This window comes from Pangasianodon hypophthalmus, chromosome 17 (genome assembly GCF_027358585.1).
Source record: "Pangasianodon hypophthalmus isolate fPanHyp1 chromosome 17, fPanHyp1.pri, whole genome shotgun sequence".
Classification (NCBI taxonomy): Eukaryota; Metazoa; Chordata; class Actinopteri; order Siluriformes; family Pangasiidae; genus Pangasianodon; species Pangasianodon hypophthalmus.
In genome coordinates this window covers 24,005,232-24,023,646 of record NC_069726.1, presented here as the reverse complement: position 1 = coordinate 24,023,646, position 18,415 = coordinate 24,005,232, and the positions used below count along the sequence as shown (strand labels likewise).

Genomic DNA, 18,415 nt, shown 5'->3' with positions numbered 1-18,415 from the left:
TAAAGATTTTTGCATAATTTTATAGACAATTTTAATAAAAACACTAAACTAGTCAGATATATTTAAGAAAGGAAAAGTACATTTATAGAATTTAAATGCTGAAACATGGAGAATAACAGGGATAAAATGTGCTCCTGTGGAATCTGAAAGATAATCCATGCTTTTCCTGTTTTTGTACAGATCTGGAAAAGCCCATGATATCCAATAGGATGGGTCTAAATTGATCACGTGATGCAGAAGTAGCCAATCAGCGGTTTAATTAGCTCAGTTGGCTTTAGTGAAGTTCTCGGTTTGTAGCAGTGCAGCAGCCAAAAGCAATCAGGATGAATGTGTAAGTGCTCAAAGTCTCTCAGCAAAGCACAATTCATCATTTCATACTGTTAATCCTCCTGATAATCAGCTGTCTCTCAGTGGCATTAATGACATATTCATGTGTTTTTGTTGCAGAGGATTTAAAAGCCACTGTTTACTGACAGGAATCCAGTGGAATGGTCGTCAAATGGGTGAGTCACGTGACTGGAGTCAACATGGCGGCTGTGGCAGTGTTTTTATACAGAGCTGAGTTTATGGGAAAGCTTTATACAAAAACAACAAAACTGTGCAGTGTGTAAATCAGAGCTGGTCAGTGTCATTCCACTAGGGGGCGAAATAGAGCAATAAACTCAGCTATAATAATAATAATAATAATAATAATAATAATAATAATAATAATAGTTACTCAGATTTAAGTATCTGTTTACAGAATGAACATAAAACACACACTGGCCAGTTAGAAGAAAAATCATTCTTTATTTTTCTGTATTTTCAATTTTTTTTTTTTTTTGCTGGAAATCACACTACAGGTCAAAATGACAGTTCAGGTAAATAGTTTTTCAGTTTGTTTTTTTTCTGATAATCTATAAATCTATAAAATAGCTTCTCTTCAACTGTAGGAATAAATCTCATCCAAATGTCAACTCTAACATCTAAAGACTAGATTTTGTAAGTTGTATTCAGGACGCAAATTTGTGTGTATTAAATGAAATGAAGCCTCATTTGCATAAATAAATGTACATTTATTTTTAAATACATACCAATATTTTAAAAAAAGTACCTGTAGTATCTCGCATTACAGAGACTCGGATTTCACACCAGCACGAATATATCGACTTTATATGGGATTAACATGAACATGAACATGAACATGAACAGCTGGTTAAGGTACAGAAATCGGTTCTCCTGATCGAGCCTGGAGATCCGGTTCGGGGTCTGTGCTCTGTAGAGAACGTCCCGTCTGAGGCTCATCACACTCCCACAACACGACACTGAACAACACACAACAATGAGCAGGAGCTGTGGTTCTCCTTACACTATGTATATTTTTAAAAAGTGTTTACAAGGGTTCTTTGGATAGTTAATGGTTCTTAACTTGCTCAAAAAGGTTCTTGATTGGAACTGAGTTCCCCCAAAGCGACAAGAGTGTAGTTAGCACCTAACCATTCACGAAATCTAATAATGCAAACAGTTACAGAGTAAAAAGGTTCTTCATGGGTTCTTTAAGGACTGTTAGTGTAGATAAAGGTCCTTACCTTCTGAAGAACCCTTAAGGGTTCTAGTAGTAGTATTAGTAGTAGTAAGAAGAAGAAGAAGAAATGATTGCACTGACTGCTGGTTGTTTTTTTCCCCTCTGGGTGAACCCTTAAGGTTCTAAGGAGAACTGGATAAAAGGTTTTCAAAACTCCAAAGTGAACTTTCGGAGAGCTAGAACCTTTGATTATTCAAAAAAAAAAACTTGCTAGGAACCTTGGCATCAGCAGGATGGAATCCAACATTCTCGTATTAACGCTTTCTTTCTTTCACATTTACTTTTTTTCTTTCTTTCATTGTAATTATCTGAAAAGAACCTTTGAGGAACCGTTGTATCAGCATGAACACCAAAACATCTGACATGTACATGTTCTGCTGGAGAGATTAGAACAGTGAGAACTGCACTGTAACCTGAGCGTGTGTGTGTGTGTGTGTGTGTGTGTGTGTGGACTCACTCAGTGGCGTGTGGGAGGACAGTTATCTGAGGAGAGAGAAGCACAATGTAGGCAATGATGTGACCATGACATGCCTGTATACAGTAATTATACAGTATATAATATTATACACATTATTGTGTGTGTGTGTGTGTGTGTGTGTGTGTGTGTGTTTTACCTGCTGGTGGTGGAATTGTAATGGACTCTTCAGGGAAGCCGTGCTGCATGGCGTATTTTTTAAACTTCTCAATCACTTCTGATCTCAACTTCTGACTACGACCTGAAACAGAAACGAGACACGATAGAGAGTGTAAAACTACACAAACACACGTGTGTTAGTGTGTGAAGATGTGTGTTAGTGTGTGAAGATGTGGAGATGTGTGTTAGTGTATGAAGATGTGTGTTAGTGTATGAAGATGTGTGTTAGTGTGTGAAGATGTGGAGATGTGTGTTAGTGTATGAAGATGTGTGTTAGTGTGTGAAGATGTGTGTTAGTGTGTGAAGATGTGTGTTAGTGTATGAAGATGTGGAGATGTGTGTTAGTGTATGAAGATGTGTGTTAGTGTATGAAGATGTGAAGATGTGTGTTAGTGTATGAAGATGTGTGTTAGTGTATGAAGATGTGGAGATGTGTGTTAGTGTATGAAGATGTGTGTTAGTGTATGAAGATGTGGAGATGTGTGTTAGTGTATGAACATGTGTGTTAGTGTATGAAGATGTGGAGATGTGTGTTAGTGTATGAAGATGTGGAGATGTGTGTTAGTGTATGAAGATGTGTGTTAGTGTATGAAGATGTGGAGATGTGTGTTAGTGTATGAAGATGTGGAGAGGTGTGTTAGTGTATGAACATGTGGAGATGTGTGTTAGTGTATGAAGATGTGGAGATGTGTGTTAGTGTATGAAGATGTGGAGATGTGTGTTAGTGTATGAAGATGTGTGTTAGTGTATGAAGATGTGGAGATGTGTGTTAGTGTGTGAAGATGTGTGTTAGTGTATGAAGATGTGTGTTAGTGTATGAACATGTGGAGAGGTGTGTTAGTGTATGAACATGTGGAGATGTGTGTTAGTGTATGAACATGTGTGTTAGTGTGTGAAGATGTGTGTTAGTGTATGAAGATGTGTGTTAGTGTATGAAGATGTGGAGATGTGTGTTAGTGTGTGAAGATGTGGAGATGTGTGTTAGTGTGTGAAGATGTGGAGATGTGTGTTAGTGTATGAACATGTGTGTTAGTGTATGAAGATGTGGAGATGTGTGTTAGTGTGTGGAGATGTGTGTTAGTGTATGAAGATGTGTGTTAGTGTATGAAGATGTGGAGAGGTGTGTTAGTGTATGAAGATGTGGAGATGTGTGTTAGTGTGTGGAGATGTGTGTTAGTGTATGAAGATGTGTGTTAGTGTATGAAGATGTGGAGAGGTGTGTTAGTGTATGAACATGTGTGTTAGTGTATGAAGATGTGGAGATGTGTGTTAGTGTGTGGAGATGTGTGTTAGTGTGTGAAGATGTGGAGATGTGTGTTAGTGTGTGAAGATGTGGAGATGTGTGTTAGTGTATGAACATGTGTGTTAGTGTATGAAGATGTGGAGATGTGTGTTAGTGTATGAAGATGTGGAGATGTGTGTTAGTGTGTGAACATGTGTGTTAGTGTGTGAAGATGTGAAGATGTGTGTTAGTGTGTGAAGATGTGTGTTAGTGTATGAAGATGTGAAGATGTGTGTTAGTGTGTGAAGATGTGGAGATGTGTGTTAGTGTATGAACATGTGTGTTAGTGTATGAAGATGTGTGTTAGTGTATGAAGATGTGGAGATGTGTGTTAGTGTGTGAAGATGTGGAGAGGTGTGTTAGTGTGTGAAGATGTGGAGATGTGTGTTAGTGTATGAAGATGTGGAGATGTGTGTTAGTGTGTGAACATGTGTGTTAGTGTGTGAAGATGTGAAGATGTGTGTTAGTGTGTGAAGATGTGTGTTAGTGTATGAAGATGTGAAGATGTGTGTTAGTGTGTGAAGATGTGGAGATGTGTGTTAGTGTATGAAGATGTGTGTTAGTGTATGAAGATGTGTGTTAGTGTATGAAGATGTGAAGATGTGTGTTAGTGTGTGAAGATGTGGAGATGTGTGTTAGTGTATGAAGATGTGTGTTAGTGTATGAAGATGTGTGTTAGTGTATGAAGATGTGTGTTAGTGTATGAAGATGTGGAGATGTGTGTTAGTGTGTGAAGATGTGGAGATGTGTGTTAGTGTATGAAGATGTGGAGATGTGTGTTAGTGTGTGAAGATGTGGAGATGTGTGTTAGTGTATGAACATGTGTGTTAGTGTATGAAGATGTGGAGATGTGTGTTAGTGTATGAACATGTGGAGATGTGTGTTAGTGTGTGAACATGTGTGTTAGTGTGTGAAGATGTGAAGATGTGTGTTAGTGTGTGAAGATGTGGAGATGTGTGTTAGTGTATGAAGATATGTGTTAGTGTATGAAGATGTGTGTTAGTGTGTGAAGATGTGTGTTAGTGTGTGAAGATGTGGAGATGTGTGTTAGTGTATGAAGATGTGGAGATGTGTGTTAGTGTGTGGACATGTGGAGATGTGTGTTAGTGTATGAACATGTGTGTTAGTGTATGAAGATGTGGAGATGTGTGTTAGTGTATGAAGATGTGGAGATGTGTGTTAGTGTATGAACATGTGTGTTAGTGTGTGAAGATGTGGAGATGTGTGTTAGTGTGTGAAGATGTGAAGATGTGTGTTAGTGTGTGAAGATGTGTGTTAGTGTATGAAGATGTGAAGATGTGTGTTAGTGTGTGAAGATGTGGAGATGTGTGTTAGTGTATGAAGATGTGTGTTAGTGTATGAAGATGTGTGTTAGTGTATGAAGATGTGGAGATGTGTGTTAGTGTATGAACATGTGGAGATGTGTGTTAGTGTGTGAACATGTGTGTTAGTGTATGAAGATGTGAAGATGTGTGTTAGTGTGTGAAGATGTGGAGATGTGTGTTAGTGTATGAAGATGTGTGTTAGTGTATGAACATGTGGAGAGGTGTGTTAGTGTATGAACATGTGGAGATGTGTGTTAGTGTATGAACATGTGTGTTAGTGTGTGAAGATGTGGAGATGTGTGTTAGTGTGTGAAGATGTGTGTTAGTGTGTGAAGATGTGTGTTAGTGTATGAAGATGTGTGTTAGTGTATGAAGATGTGGAGATGTGTGTTAGTGTGTGAAGATGTGGAGATGTGTGTTAGTGTGTGAAGATGTGGAGATGTGTGTTAGTGTATGAACATGTGTGTTAGTGTATGAAGATGTGGAGATGTGTGTTAGTGTGTGGAGATGTGTGTTAGTGTATGAACATGTGTGTTAGTGTATGAAGATGTGGAGAGGTGTGTTAGTGTATGAAGATGTGGAGATGTGTGTTAGTGTATGAACATGTGTGTTAGTGTATGAAGATGTGTGTTAGTGTATGAAGATGTGGAGATGTGTGTTAGTGTGTGGAGATGTGTGTTAGTGTGTGAAGATGTGGAGATGTGTGTTAGTGTGTGAAGATGTGGAGATGTGTGTTAGTGTATGAACATGTGTGTTAGTGTATGAAGATGTGGAGATGTGTGTTAGTGTATGAAGATGTGGAGATGTGTGTTAGTGTATGAAGATGTGGAGATGTGTGTTAGTGTATGAAGATGTGGAGATGTGTGTTAGTGTGTGAACATGTGTGTTAGTGTGTGAAGATGTGAAGATGTGTGTTAGTGTGTGAAGATGTGTGTTAGTGTATGAAGATGTGAAGATGTGTGTTAGTGTGTGAAGATGTGGAGATGTGTGTTAGTGTATGAAGATGTGGAGATGTGTGTTAGTGTGTGAACATGTGTGTTAGTGTGTGAAGATGTGAAGATGTGTGTTAGTGTGTGAAGATGTGTGTTAGTGTATGAAGATGTGAAGATGTGTGTTAGTGTGTGAAGATGTGGAGATGTGTGTTAGTGTATGAAGATGTGTGTTAGTGTATGAAGATGTGTGTTAGTGTATGAAGATGTGAAGATGTGTGTTAGTGTGTGAAGATGTGGAGATGTGTGTTAGTGTATGAAGATGTGTGTTAGTGTATGAAGATGTGTGTTAGTGTATGAAGATGTGGAGATGTGTGTTAGTGTGTGAAGATGTGGAGATGTGTGTTAGTGTGTGAAGATGTGGAGATGTGTGTTAGTGTATGAACATGTGTGTTAGTGTATGAAGATGTGGAGATGTGTGTTAGTGTATGAACATGTGGAGATGTGTGTTAGTGTGTGAACATGTGTGTTAGTGTGTGAAGATGTGAAGATGTGTGTTAGTGTGTGAAGATGTGGAGATGTGTGTTAGTGTATGAAGATATGTGTTAGTGTATGAAGATGTGTGTTAGTGTGTGAAGATGTGTGTTAGTGTGTGAAGATGTGGAGATGTGTGTTAGTGTATGAAGATGTGGAGATGTGTGTTAGTGTGTGAACATGTGGAGATGTGTGTTAGTGTATGAACATGTGTGTTAGTGTATGAAGATGTGGAGATGTGTGTTAGTGTATGAACATGTGGAGATGTGTGTTAGTGTATGAACATGTGGAGATGTGTGTTAGTGTGTGAACATGTGTGTTAGTGTGTGAAGATGTGGAGATGTGTGTTAGTGTGTGAAGATGTGAAGATGTGTGTTAGTGTGTGAAGATGTGTGTTAGTGTATGAAGATGTGAAGATGTGTGTTAGTGTGTGAAGATGTGGAGATGTGTGTTAGTGTATGAAGATGTGTGTTAGTGTATGAAGATGTGGAGATGTGTGTTAGTGTATGAACATGTGGAGATGTGTGTTAGTGTGTGAACATGTGTGTTAGTGTATGAAGATGTGAAGATGTGTGTTAGTGTGTGAAGATGTGGAGATGTGTGTTAGTGTATGAAGATGTGTGTTAGTGTATGAAGATGTGTGTTAGTGTATGAACATGTGGAGATGTGTGTTAGTGTATGAACATGTGGAGATGTGTGTTAGTGTGTGAACATGTGTGTTAGTGTGTGAAGATGTGGAGATGTGTGTTAGTGTGTGAAGATGTGTGTTAGTGTATGAAGATGTGAAGATGTGTGTTAGTGTGTGAAGATGTGGAGATGTGTGTTAGTGTATGAAGATGTGTGTTAGTGTATGAAGATGTGTGTTAGTGTGTGAAGATGTGGAGATGTGTGTTAGTGTGTGAAGATGTGGAGATGTGTGTTAGTGTATGAAGATGTGGAGATGTGTGTTAGTGTATGAACATGTGGAGATGTGTGTTAGTGTGTGAACATGTGTGTTAGTGTGTGAAGATGTGAAGATGTGTGTTAGTGTATGAAGATGTGTGTTAGTGTGTGAAGATGTGGAGATGTGTGTTAGTGTATGAAGATATGTGTTAGTGTGTGAAGATGTGTGTTAGTGTGTGAAGATGTGGAGATGTGTGTTAGTGTATGAAGATGTGGAGATGTGTGTTAGTGTGTGAACATGTGGAGATGTGTGTTAGTGTATGAACATGTGTGTTAGTGTATGAACATGTGGAGATGTGTGTTAGTGTATGAAGATGTGGAGATGTGTGTTAGTGTGTGAACATGTGTGTTAGTGTGTGAAGATGTGAAGATGTGTGTTAGTGTGTGAAGATGTGGAGATGTGTGTTAGTGTATGAAGATATGTGTTAGTGTATGAAGATGTGTGTTAGTGTGTGAAGATGTGTGTTAGTGTGTGAAGATGTGGAGATGTGTGTTAGTGTGTGAAGATGTGGAGATGTGTGTTAGTGTATGAAGATGTGGAGATGTGTGTTAGTGTGTGAACATGTGGAGATGTGTGTTAGTGTGTGAAGATGTGGAGATGTGTGTTAGTGTATGAAGATGTGTGTTAGTGTGTGGAGATGTGTGTTAGTGTGTGAACATGTGGAGATGTGTGTTAGTGTATGAAGATGTGTGTTAGTGTGTGGAGATGTGTGTTAGTGTATGAAGATGTGGAGATGTGTGTTAGTGTATGAAGATGTGGAGATGTGTGTTAGTGTATGAAGATGTGGAGATGTGTGTTAGTGTATGAAGATGTGGAGATGTGTGTTAGTGTATGAAGATGTGTGTTAGTGTGTGAAGATGTGGAGATGTGTGTTAGTGTATGAAGATGTGTGTTAGTGTGTGAAGATGTGGAGATGTGTGTTAGTGTATGAAGATGTGTGTTAGTGTGTGAAGATGTGAAGATGTGTGTTAGTGTGTGAAGATGTGGAGATGTGTGTTAGTGTATGAAGATGTGGAGATGTGTGTTAGTGTATGAACATGTGTGTTAGTGTGTGAAGATGTGTGTTAGTGTGTGAAGATGTGGAGATGTGTGTTAGTGTATGAAGATGTGTGTTAGTGTGTGAAGATGTGGAGATGTGTGTTAGTGTATGAAGATATGGAGATGTGTGTTAGTGTATGAAGATATGGAGATGTGTGTTAGTGTATGAAGATGTGGAGATGTGTGTTAGTGTATGAAGATATGTGTTAGTGTATGAAGATGTGGAGATGTGTGTTAGTGTATGAAGATGTGTGTTAGTGTGTGAAGATGTGGAGATGTGTGTTAGTGTATGAAGATATGGAGATGTGTGTTAGTGTATGAAGATATGGAGATGTGTGTTAGTGTATGAAGATGTGGAGATGTGTGTTAGTGTATGAAGATGTGTGTTAGTATATGAAGATGTGGAGATGTGTGTTAGTGTATGAAGATGTGTGTTAGTGTGTGAAGATGTGAAGATGTGTGTTAGTGTGTGAAGATGTGGAGATGTGTGTTAGTGTATGAAGATGTGGAGATGTGTGTTAGTGTATGAACATGTGTGTTAGTGTGTGAAGATGTGGAGATGTGTGTTAGTGTATGAAGATATGGAGATGTGTGTTAGTGTATGAAGATATGGAGATGTGTGTTAGTGTATGAAGATATGGAGATGTGTGTTAGTGTGTGAAGATGTGTGTTAGTGTGTGAAGATGTGTGTTAGTGTGTGAAGATGTGTGTTAGTGTGTGAAGATGTGTGTTAGCGTGTGAAGATGTGGAGATGTGTGTTAGTGTATGAAGATGTGGAGATGTGTGTTAGTGTATGAAGATGTGGAGATGTGTGTTAGTGTATGAAGATGTGGAGATGTGTGATAGTGTATGAAGATGTGTGTTAGTGTATGAACATGTGTGTTAGTGTATGAAGATGTGGAGATGTGTGTTAGTGTATGAAGATGTGGAGATGTGTGTTAGTGTATGAAGATGTGGAGATGTGTGATAGTGTATGAAGATGTGTGTTAGTGTATGAAGATGTGTGTTAGTGTATGAAGATGTGTGTTAGTGTATGAAGATGTGGAGATGTGTGTTAGTGTGTGAAGATGTGTGTTAGCCTGTGAAGATGTGGAGATGTGTGTTAGTGTATGAAGATGTGGAGATGTGTGTTAGTGTATGAAGATGTGTGTTAGTGTGTGAAGATGTGGAGATGTGTGTTAGTGTATGAAGATGTGTGTTAGTGTGTGAAGATGTGGAGATGTGTGTTAGTGTGTGAAGATGTGGAGATGTGTGTTAGTGTGTGAAGATGTGGAGATGTGTGTTAGTGTGTGAAGATGTGGAGATGTGTGTTAGTGTATGAAGATGTGTGTTAGTGTGTGAAGATGTGGAGATGTGTGTGTAGATGCATGAACACGTGTTGGTGTGTGAAGACGTGTTAATGCATGACTGTGTGTTTTAGTGCGTGAACACGTGTTAGTCCGCAGTTCCGCATGGTAGTGTGTGTACACGTGTGAACGTGTTTTAGTGCATGGACATGTGTGTTAGTGTGTGAACATGTGTTAGACCGCAGACACACATTAGTGTGTGAACATGTGTGTTAGTGTGTGTTAAAGCGTGGGCACGTGTGAACGTGTATTAGTGCATGAACATGTGCGTTGGTGCATGAACACGTACCATGCATGAACGTGTGTGCTAGTGCGTGGACGCGTGTGTTACTATGTGAACACGTGTTGGTGTGTAGACACGTGCCAGTGTGTAGACACATGTGTTAGTGTGTAGAAATGTGTGATAATGTGTGGACACGTGTTAGTATGTAGAAACGTGTCAGTGTGTAGACACGTGTGTTAGTGTGTAGACACGTGTGTTAGTGTGTAGAAACGTGTGCTAATGTACGGACGTGTGTTAGTGTGTAGAAATGTGTCAGTGTGTAGACATGTGTGTTAGTGTATGAACATGTGTGTTAGTGTGTAGACACGTGCCAGTGTGTAGACACGTGTGTTAGTGTGTAGAAAAGTGTGGTAATGTATGGACACGTGTGTTGGTGTGTAGACACATGTGTTAGTGTGTAGAAATGTGTGATAATGTGTGGACACGTGTGTTGGTGTGTGGAAATGTGTCATTGTGTAGACGTGCGCTGGTGTTTAGAAACGTGAGATAACGTACGGACACGTGTGTTAGTGTTTAGAAACGAGATAACGTACAGACACGTGTGTTAGTGTGTGGAAATGTGTCATTGTGTAGACGTGCGTTAGCGTGTAGAAACGTGAGATAACGTACAGACACGTGTGTTAGTGTTTAGAAACGTGAGATAACGTACGGACACGTGTGTTAGTGTGTAGAAATGTGTCAGTGTGTAGAAATGTGTGATAATGTATGGACACGTGTGTTAGTGTGTAGAAACGTATCAGTGTGTAGACACGTGTGTCAGTGTGTGTGATGATCACGTGACTGACTGACTCACTGTACAGAGACACCTGAGAGAATTCCCTGTTGAACTTCTTGTGTTTATAAATGACAGCAAACTCGCTGTAGTTTGTCTCCACCACAGTGATGTCCTTCACCCGGCTGTGTCCTGGGAGACGAGAGAACAAATCACACACAACATCCCGATTTCTCTCTTTCTTTCCTTCTTTCTCTCTTTCTTTCTTTCTTTCTTTCTTTCTTTCTCTCTTTCTTTCTTTCTTTCTTTCTTTCTTTCTTTCTTTCTTTCTCTCTTTCTTTCTTTCTTTCTTTCTTTTGGTCTTTTGTACTTTTCCTCTTTCCATATTTTTCCTTTCCTTCTTATGCTTTTTTTGTTTTCTTTTCTTTCTTTCATATACTTTTCTTTCTCACACTTCTTTCCTTTCATTACTCATTTTTGTCTTTCTTGCAGTTTTTCTTTCTTACTCTTTTTAAAAGATTTTATACTTTTTTACTTTCACAGTTTCTTCTTTTTTCTTCTTTTGGCTTAATTTTTTTCTCTTTCTACACCCTAATTATTTTTCCCTTTCTTTCTTTCTTTCTTTCTTTCTTTCTTGTTACATTCCCCCTCATCTTCATTTTTTTGTTATTTGGTTTTCTTTCTTTCTTTCTCTTTCCATCCCTTCCTTATTTTACCTTTCCCCCTTTTTTGCAACTTTTCCCCCCCTTTTTCTTTATTTATTTCTTGCTTTCTTCCACGTCACTGTTTTCCTACACATTTCCTAGTCTCAGACACAAGTACAGGGAAACTTGTCCAAATTCTTTGTACTAACACACACATACACACACACACACACACACACACACACACTACAGATTTTAAAACACTGGAGTGTGTTATATTGAGTCTGAGAGCTCAGAGGCGTGTTTACTTTTGGAGTGTTTATATTAAACGTTGCAGATTTGGTTTCTTTTTGGTTTGTTGGTGTATTTTTAGTATGTATTTATTTTACAGTAGGTTATTTACAGCGGGCTCGGGTCTTATTTTGGGCTACAGGGAGTAAACACTTCATCAACTAGATTTATATTCAGTCTTGTGGCTGAGACGGAGATGTTTTATTTCTGGTCTGATATAATATTTTACTTTAGATAGTATGATACACATCTTTATACGTAGTCTAAAATATGATACAAAGAAAGCAACAGTTAAACAAGTAACAATTCAATACATTTCAATTCACTACTGATCCAATATGAATCAGTTCAGCACTGATATGATTCAATATGCTTTGATTCACTACTGATTCGATATGAATCATTTCAGCACCGATATGATTCAATACGCTTTGATTCACTACGGAATCGATATGAATCATTTCAGCACCGATATGATTCAATTAACTTCAATTCACTACTGATATATTATGAATCAGTTCAGCACTGATATGATTCAATACGCTTTGATTCACTACTCATCTAATATGAATCAGTTCAGCACCGATATGATTCATTACACTTTGATTCACTACTGATATATTATGAATCAGTTCAGCACTGATATGACTCAAACAATTTTGATTCACTACTGATCCGATATGAATCAGTTCAGCACTGATACGATTCAATACACTTTGATTCACTATTGATCCAATATGAATCATTTCAGCACCGATATGATTCAATACACTTTGATTCACTATTGATCTAATATGAATCAGTTCAACAACGGTATGATTCAATACATTTTGATTCACTACTGATACAATATGAATTGTTTCAACACTGATATGATTCAATACACTTTGATTCACTACTGATCCGATATGAATCAGTTCAGCACCGATATGATTCAATGCATGGGTACGATTTGATGCTCTTAATTTCACTGTTAATCTGACATAACTCGATGCGCTTCAATCACTACTGCTCTGATCGGATTCAGTTCATCACCAATACGATCTGATGCACTTCAGTTCACTGCTGATCCGTTACGATTCGCTTCAGCACCTATATGATTCAATGCACTACTTATCTGATAACGTTTGATTCATCACCAATGTACTATTCGATACACTTCAGTTCACTACTGATCTGTTATGATTCGATTCAGCACTGATGATCTACTTTAGTTTACTACGTTTTGATGCATTTCAATGCACTACTGATCCATTAAATTTGGTTCACTACTGAACCGTTATGATTCGATTCAGCACTGGCTTCATATGATACACTTCAGTGTACTACTGATCCAAAAAATTTTGGTTAAACTCAAATATGATTAGATAAACTTCAATTCACTGCTGATCTGATATGATTTGGTTCAGCACCTATATGATTCAGTTCAATCACTGCTAATTCAATATTATTTGGTTCAGCACCGAAACATCCATGATTCGATTCAATTTAATTCACTGCGGATCCAATACAAGTCAGTTCAGCACCTATATGATTCGATGCACTTCGTTTACTACTGATCCAATATGGTTTCATGCATTTCAGTGCACTACTGATCCAATAAGTTTTGGTTCATCACTAATGCTATTCAATACACTTCAGTTCACTACTGATTCGTTACGAATCGATTCAGCACTGACTACATATGATACACTTCAGTTCACTACTGATTCGTTTCAGCTCTGACTACGTACGATACACTTCAGTTCACTACTGATTCGTTACGATTCGATTCAGCACTGACTACATAAGATACACTTCAGTTCACTACTGATTCATTACGATTCGATTCAGCACTGACTACATATGATACACTTCAGTTCACTACTGATTCGTTACGATTTGATTCAGCACTGACTACATAAGATACACTTCAGTTCACTACTGATTCATTACGATTCGATTCAGCACTGACTACATATGATACACTTCAGTTCACTACTGATTCGTTACGATTTGATTCAGCACTGACTACATAAGATACACTTCAGTTCACTACTGATTCATTACGATTCGATTCAGCACTGAGTACGTATGATACACTTCAGTTCACTACTGATTCGTTACGATTTGATTCAGCACTGACTACATACAATACACTTCAGTTCACTACTGATTCGTTACGATTCGATTCAGCACTGACTAGATACGATACACTTCAGTTCATTACTGATCCGTTATGATACGTTTCAGCACTGACTACATACGGTACACATCAGTTCACTACGGATTCGTTATGATTCGATTCAGCACTGACTACATATGATACACTTCAGTTCACTACTGATTCAATGAATTTTGGTTCACCACAAATATGATTCGCTGCACTTTGGTTCGCTACTGATCTGATGTGATTTGATTCAGCGCCGAAATGATTCAATACAATCATTCACTACTGGTATGATATGATTCGGTTCAGAACCAATAAGATTCAGTACAATTCAATTCACTACTGATCCAATTGTGTTGTGTTGTGTATCTGATGCAGCCGTATCACACAGTGTTGGACCGATTTTCTGATTTGAATCAGTTTTTGTTTCACATCCAGTAGCTCGTACACCTCTGGTCACATCTGTGACAGGGCTCGACTCCAGGACTGCTGAAAGATCAGTGAGGTACTAACGTGTGCTGAAGTACGTGAACACGCCAGGTACGGACGTCTTCTCATATTTGTAGACTTCTTTCTGGCAGACGGAGGACCTGCACACAGACACGTACAGCGTTACACTTTACAACACAAACTGCTGCAAAATCTGAATCGGGCAGCGTTCAGAAGAACTTTTTGGAATTGATTAAAAATTCATTAGGAACAATGAGCCTCGTTTATCACACGGGTAATTCATTCGTAATTCATTCCCAAAATTGTACAAAAATGTTCGTATCCTACATTTTGCTCCTGAGTTTGTGTAAATTTCTGTATAAGGAGACTCACTAATGTGAACCTCAATTGTTCAGTGTCAAATTGTATAACTGTAGATGAGTTACTGCGATTTTCTGTATGGATTACGCTCTCAGGTTTAAAATCGCTTATTTATTTATTTATTTACACACCAATTTAAAGAACATTTTGTGAAACTCAGTTGAAAGACAGTGATTCATAAATTACAACATATAAAACAAGGCATTCTGCTAGGACAAAAGTAATGGCACCCTATAAAAAGAGGAGGAGTTAGTGTGTGTCTATGGTAGCTGAGGCGCTGCGATGGCCGAGCTGCATTACTGGAAGATTTAACACACACCGAGCTTAGGAAGCGCTCTCTCACTGTTTAGTCGCCATTTTCAGCTCTAATTGTCTTCTCAAATCAAATCAAATCAAATTTTATCGGTCACTCACACACAAAACCCTACACAGTATGACGTGTAGCGAAATGCTTGTTACGACTGTCCGGTGATAAAACAGAATTTACATAAAAACAGAATTTACTTACATAGAAATATTAGAACATATATATATATTATGTATATGTTGTGCAACATCGAGGTAGCTGCAGTGAAAAAGCTAAAGATATAATATAAATATTTATAAATACAGAATACGCTGTGTATTGACAGGGATGCTGGGTGTATGTGTATTTATATGTGTATTTATAAATATAGGTATTGTTGAGTTTTATGGGCGTGGCTAAATGTAAACACACACACACAATGACGTGATGAAGAAAATGAGTGAGACTCATTTGTGAATCTGGTGAATTATTGGTTCAGTTTGGTCACAAAAACCTTGATAATGTTTCACCATTTTACTGTTTCTCAAGTTGCTGTTGGTCTTCAGGAAAAAAAGGAGGGAAAAAATGTGCTGAGGTTTTGGTTTGCTCAGTAAATCACAAGTTAGCGTGATAACAGATACGCCTAAAATCAGTCTCCGCCCACAAACACGTCTACGACAAGCCAGCGATTGGTTCCTGCAGTTAAACACAGTGTTCATGCTGATGGTGGAGGGTTTTGTTGTTAACACTCACTTCGTTTTCCACACCGTCATCATGACGCCGCCGTTCTCCTTCGGTTCCACCACGCCCATACAGATCGTCAGCTTGTTCCTGTGCCGAGCGAAGCTGGGCGAGTTGTACGCCAGACCGACGCGGTACCACCGACCTGCGAACTGAACACACGGCGCACGTGGAAAAGCCCATAACGCCTCTTTACTCCGCTTTACGTAGAATCCTCAGCGTTAAAGCTGAGTCATGTGACCAGGTGACATCAATATCAAGGTCAATTAGATCCAAATAAGCGTTTGCAGGTGTTACGCTAATTTAATTAAAAAACGTTTTTTAAATAACAGTTCCAAATTATAACTGCAAGCTGTAAAGTATAAACTGTAGACTTTTATTTACGTTTATTTACATGTACAGAAATCATTTACTTAAAACTGAAAAGGAAAAAAAAAAACACAGTTTTTAATTCAACTCTTTTCTTTTTTATCTCTTTTTCATTGTTCTTTCTTTCTTTCTTTGTTTTTCTTTTTCAACTTTCTTCCTTTTTCTCTTTTTATTTCTCTTTTTCTTGTCTTCCTTCCTTCTTTTTTTGTTTCTTTCTTTCTCAATTGTTTTTCTCTTTTTTGTTCCTCTTTTTCTTTTTTCTTTGTTTTTTTTATTCCTTTTTACTCTTTACTTGCTTGCCTTCTTTTTGTGTTCTCCTTTTCTTTTGTTTTATTTATTTGTTTTACTTTTTAAAAAAAATCAGTTACAGATTATAAAGTATAAATTGTAGACTTATTGTTTTCTCCTTTTTTGGTTTTAAGTTAAGTATTTTTTGTAGATAAATAAAAAAATACACAGTTTTTAGTTCAGCTCTGCTGGTGGAATATCGTGTGTCAGAATGAAGAGATATTTTTGTAATACACTAGTTTCCTTCTTTTTCTTTTCTTTTTTAAAACCTTTTTTGTTGTCTTTGTTTCTTCTTTTATTCTTTCTATTTTCTTTATTTCTTTTTCTTTCTTTCTCATTTGTTTATTTGCTCCTCTTTCTTTTTCTTTTTATTCATTATTTCTTTTTTCTTTATTTCTTCTCTTGTTTTTCACTTTTATTTCTCTTTTTTCTTCCTTTCTTCCTTCCTTTTCTTTGGAGAGCCGAACGCCGTCCTTTCCATCAGGTAAAACATATTAGTGGGCAGGGCTACGTATGAGCTCAGTTTGTGATGTCACAAGCTCATTTCCTTTCCACCAATTACGTCTGATATGCAGATTATGGACCAGCACTGCGCTGATAGATAAACCAGTGAGCTAGTTTATTAGCGGTTAGCTAACCTGCTAGGTAATATTACTGATATTACGGATGACATAAAGAACATGAGAGCTGCTCTAATTTGCATATTCATGCATATTCATACGATCCTGATATGTTAATGAGAATAAAAGTGTAGAGATGTTTGATTTTTTTTTCAACAATTTATTCTGTAGATTTTATTAAGGTTCAAAGTGACCGTTTTTTGAAGATTTGAAAAACATGATTTAATCCACAAAATATAAATTTTATTAACAGTTAATTTATGAATAATGATCTTATTAATATTAATAAGCTGTGAGCCGAGCAGAGCAGAACAACCACCAGATCTTTTAGTTTTTCTTTAAATCTAGACATTATGGAAGCTTTTATAGATATAAATAAAAAGATTTAAATCAGAGCTGTTTGATATTGAGTAGCTGTTTGCTGGAGAAGATTAGCGTGAAGCAGACCTGACCGAGGAACCGTATCTCCACCTCAAACCCTCCACAGGAGAACTTTCTCCTCCACAAAACGCCATGAAGTTCCTCTCACCCTCTTCAGGTCAAAGTTCTTCTGCGGCTGGACGTCAGCGTGGACCTCCATCAGGAGCGCGATGGTCACGGTGATGCTCACCAGCGTGATCTTCATCATGGAGCTCCAGAGAAAAAAAAACAGACTGAACAAAAACAGCTGGAGCGAGATGGTGCCAGGACACAGAGCTCCGCCCACTCAGCGAACCGGCCAATCAGAGACGGGGATGGGCTCAAACAAAGTCACTTTTCATGACAAGGTGAGTCAGCGTGGAAAAATAAGGAGAGTTGTGTGCTTACATACGCATGAGTGCAAAAGTATGTGCACCCCAAGACAAAATGAAGAACTTCAATTTGTAGCAACACGAAGTTGTGAGTTTTATTCCTTTATTATTACAAGCAACAAAAAATTAATTAAAAAAAACTATTAAATGAAAGCAAAATAAAGCTTTCTCATTTTCTCTTTTCTTTAATTTTGTTTCTTTCCCTTTTTCTTTCCTTCTTGTTTTGTCATTTTCTTTCACTTTTTTCTTTCTGTTGCTCGTCCTCTTTTTTCTCTTTAGGTCTTTCTCTTTTCTTCTTTTTCTTTCATTCTTTTTTCTTTCTTTCTTTCTTCATAGAGATGTTTTTATTAAAGACACCAACCTGAGAAACGAACAACGTGAGTCTAAAAAGAAATAAAGAAAATACAAATAAAGCAAAACAAATGTCTTTTTATTTGCTTTTCTTCCTCTTTTTTCTTGTTTTTCTCTCTTTCTATTTTTGTTATTGGTCTTTTCTTCAATTTTCTAAAAGATTTTAGAAAACTTTTTCAGTGAGTTTATTTTTATTCTTTCTTTTGTTTCTTTAGCGCAATTTCCAACTTTTTTTAGATTCTCTACACACACTTTCATTTTTCTTTCTTGTTCTTTCTCTTTCTTCCTTCATTTTTTCTTTATTTATAACAAATGGCCACTAATTTGATATCTATTTTATATCTAAACATGTTCTCTTTTCTTTTCCTTTAGAATGGCCTCTATGTTTTTTTTATATCCTCTAAACACCTTATCTTTTTTCTTTCACTCTCTTTCGTTCTTTCAAACTCCCTCCAGCATTTTTTATATCCTCTAAACATTTCTGA

At 37.5% G+C, this 18,415-nt stretch overlaps 1 protein-coding gene and 1 long non-coding RNA gene across 2 annotated transcripts; one reads left to right on the top strand and one right to left on the bottom strand.

Moving 5' to 3' along the window:
* The first annotated feature begins 191 nt into the window (after positions 1–191).
* On the top strand, positions 192–17,447 carry LOC128320938 (uncharacterized). Its single transcript, XR_008304520.1, has 3 exons — positions 192–331; positions 448–503; positions 17,327–17,447. It is a non-coding gene; the product is annotated as an uncharacterized LOC128320938 (long non-coding RNA).
* On the bottom strand, positions 760–17,453 carry ptgdsa (prostaglandin D2 synthase a). Its single transcript, XM_026942804.3, has 7 exons — positions 17,318–17,453; positions 15,524–15,663; positions 14,188–14,264; positions 10,672–10,782; positions 2,179–2,280; positions 2,022–2,047; positions 760–1,304 (listed from the first exon to the last, which is right to left on the bottom strand). Exons 1-6 carry the CDS (start codon positions 17,414–17,416, stop codon positions 2,022–2,024), a joined length of 555 nt encoding a protein of 184 aa, XP_026798605.2. The 5' UTR covers positions 17,417–17,453; the 3' UTR covers positions 760–1,304.
* Between the last annotated feature and the right edge of the window lie 962 nt (positions 17,454–18,415).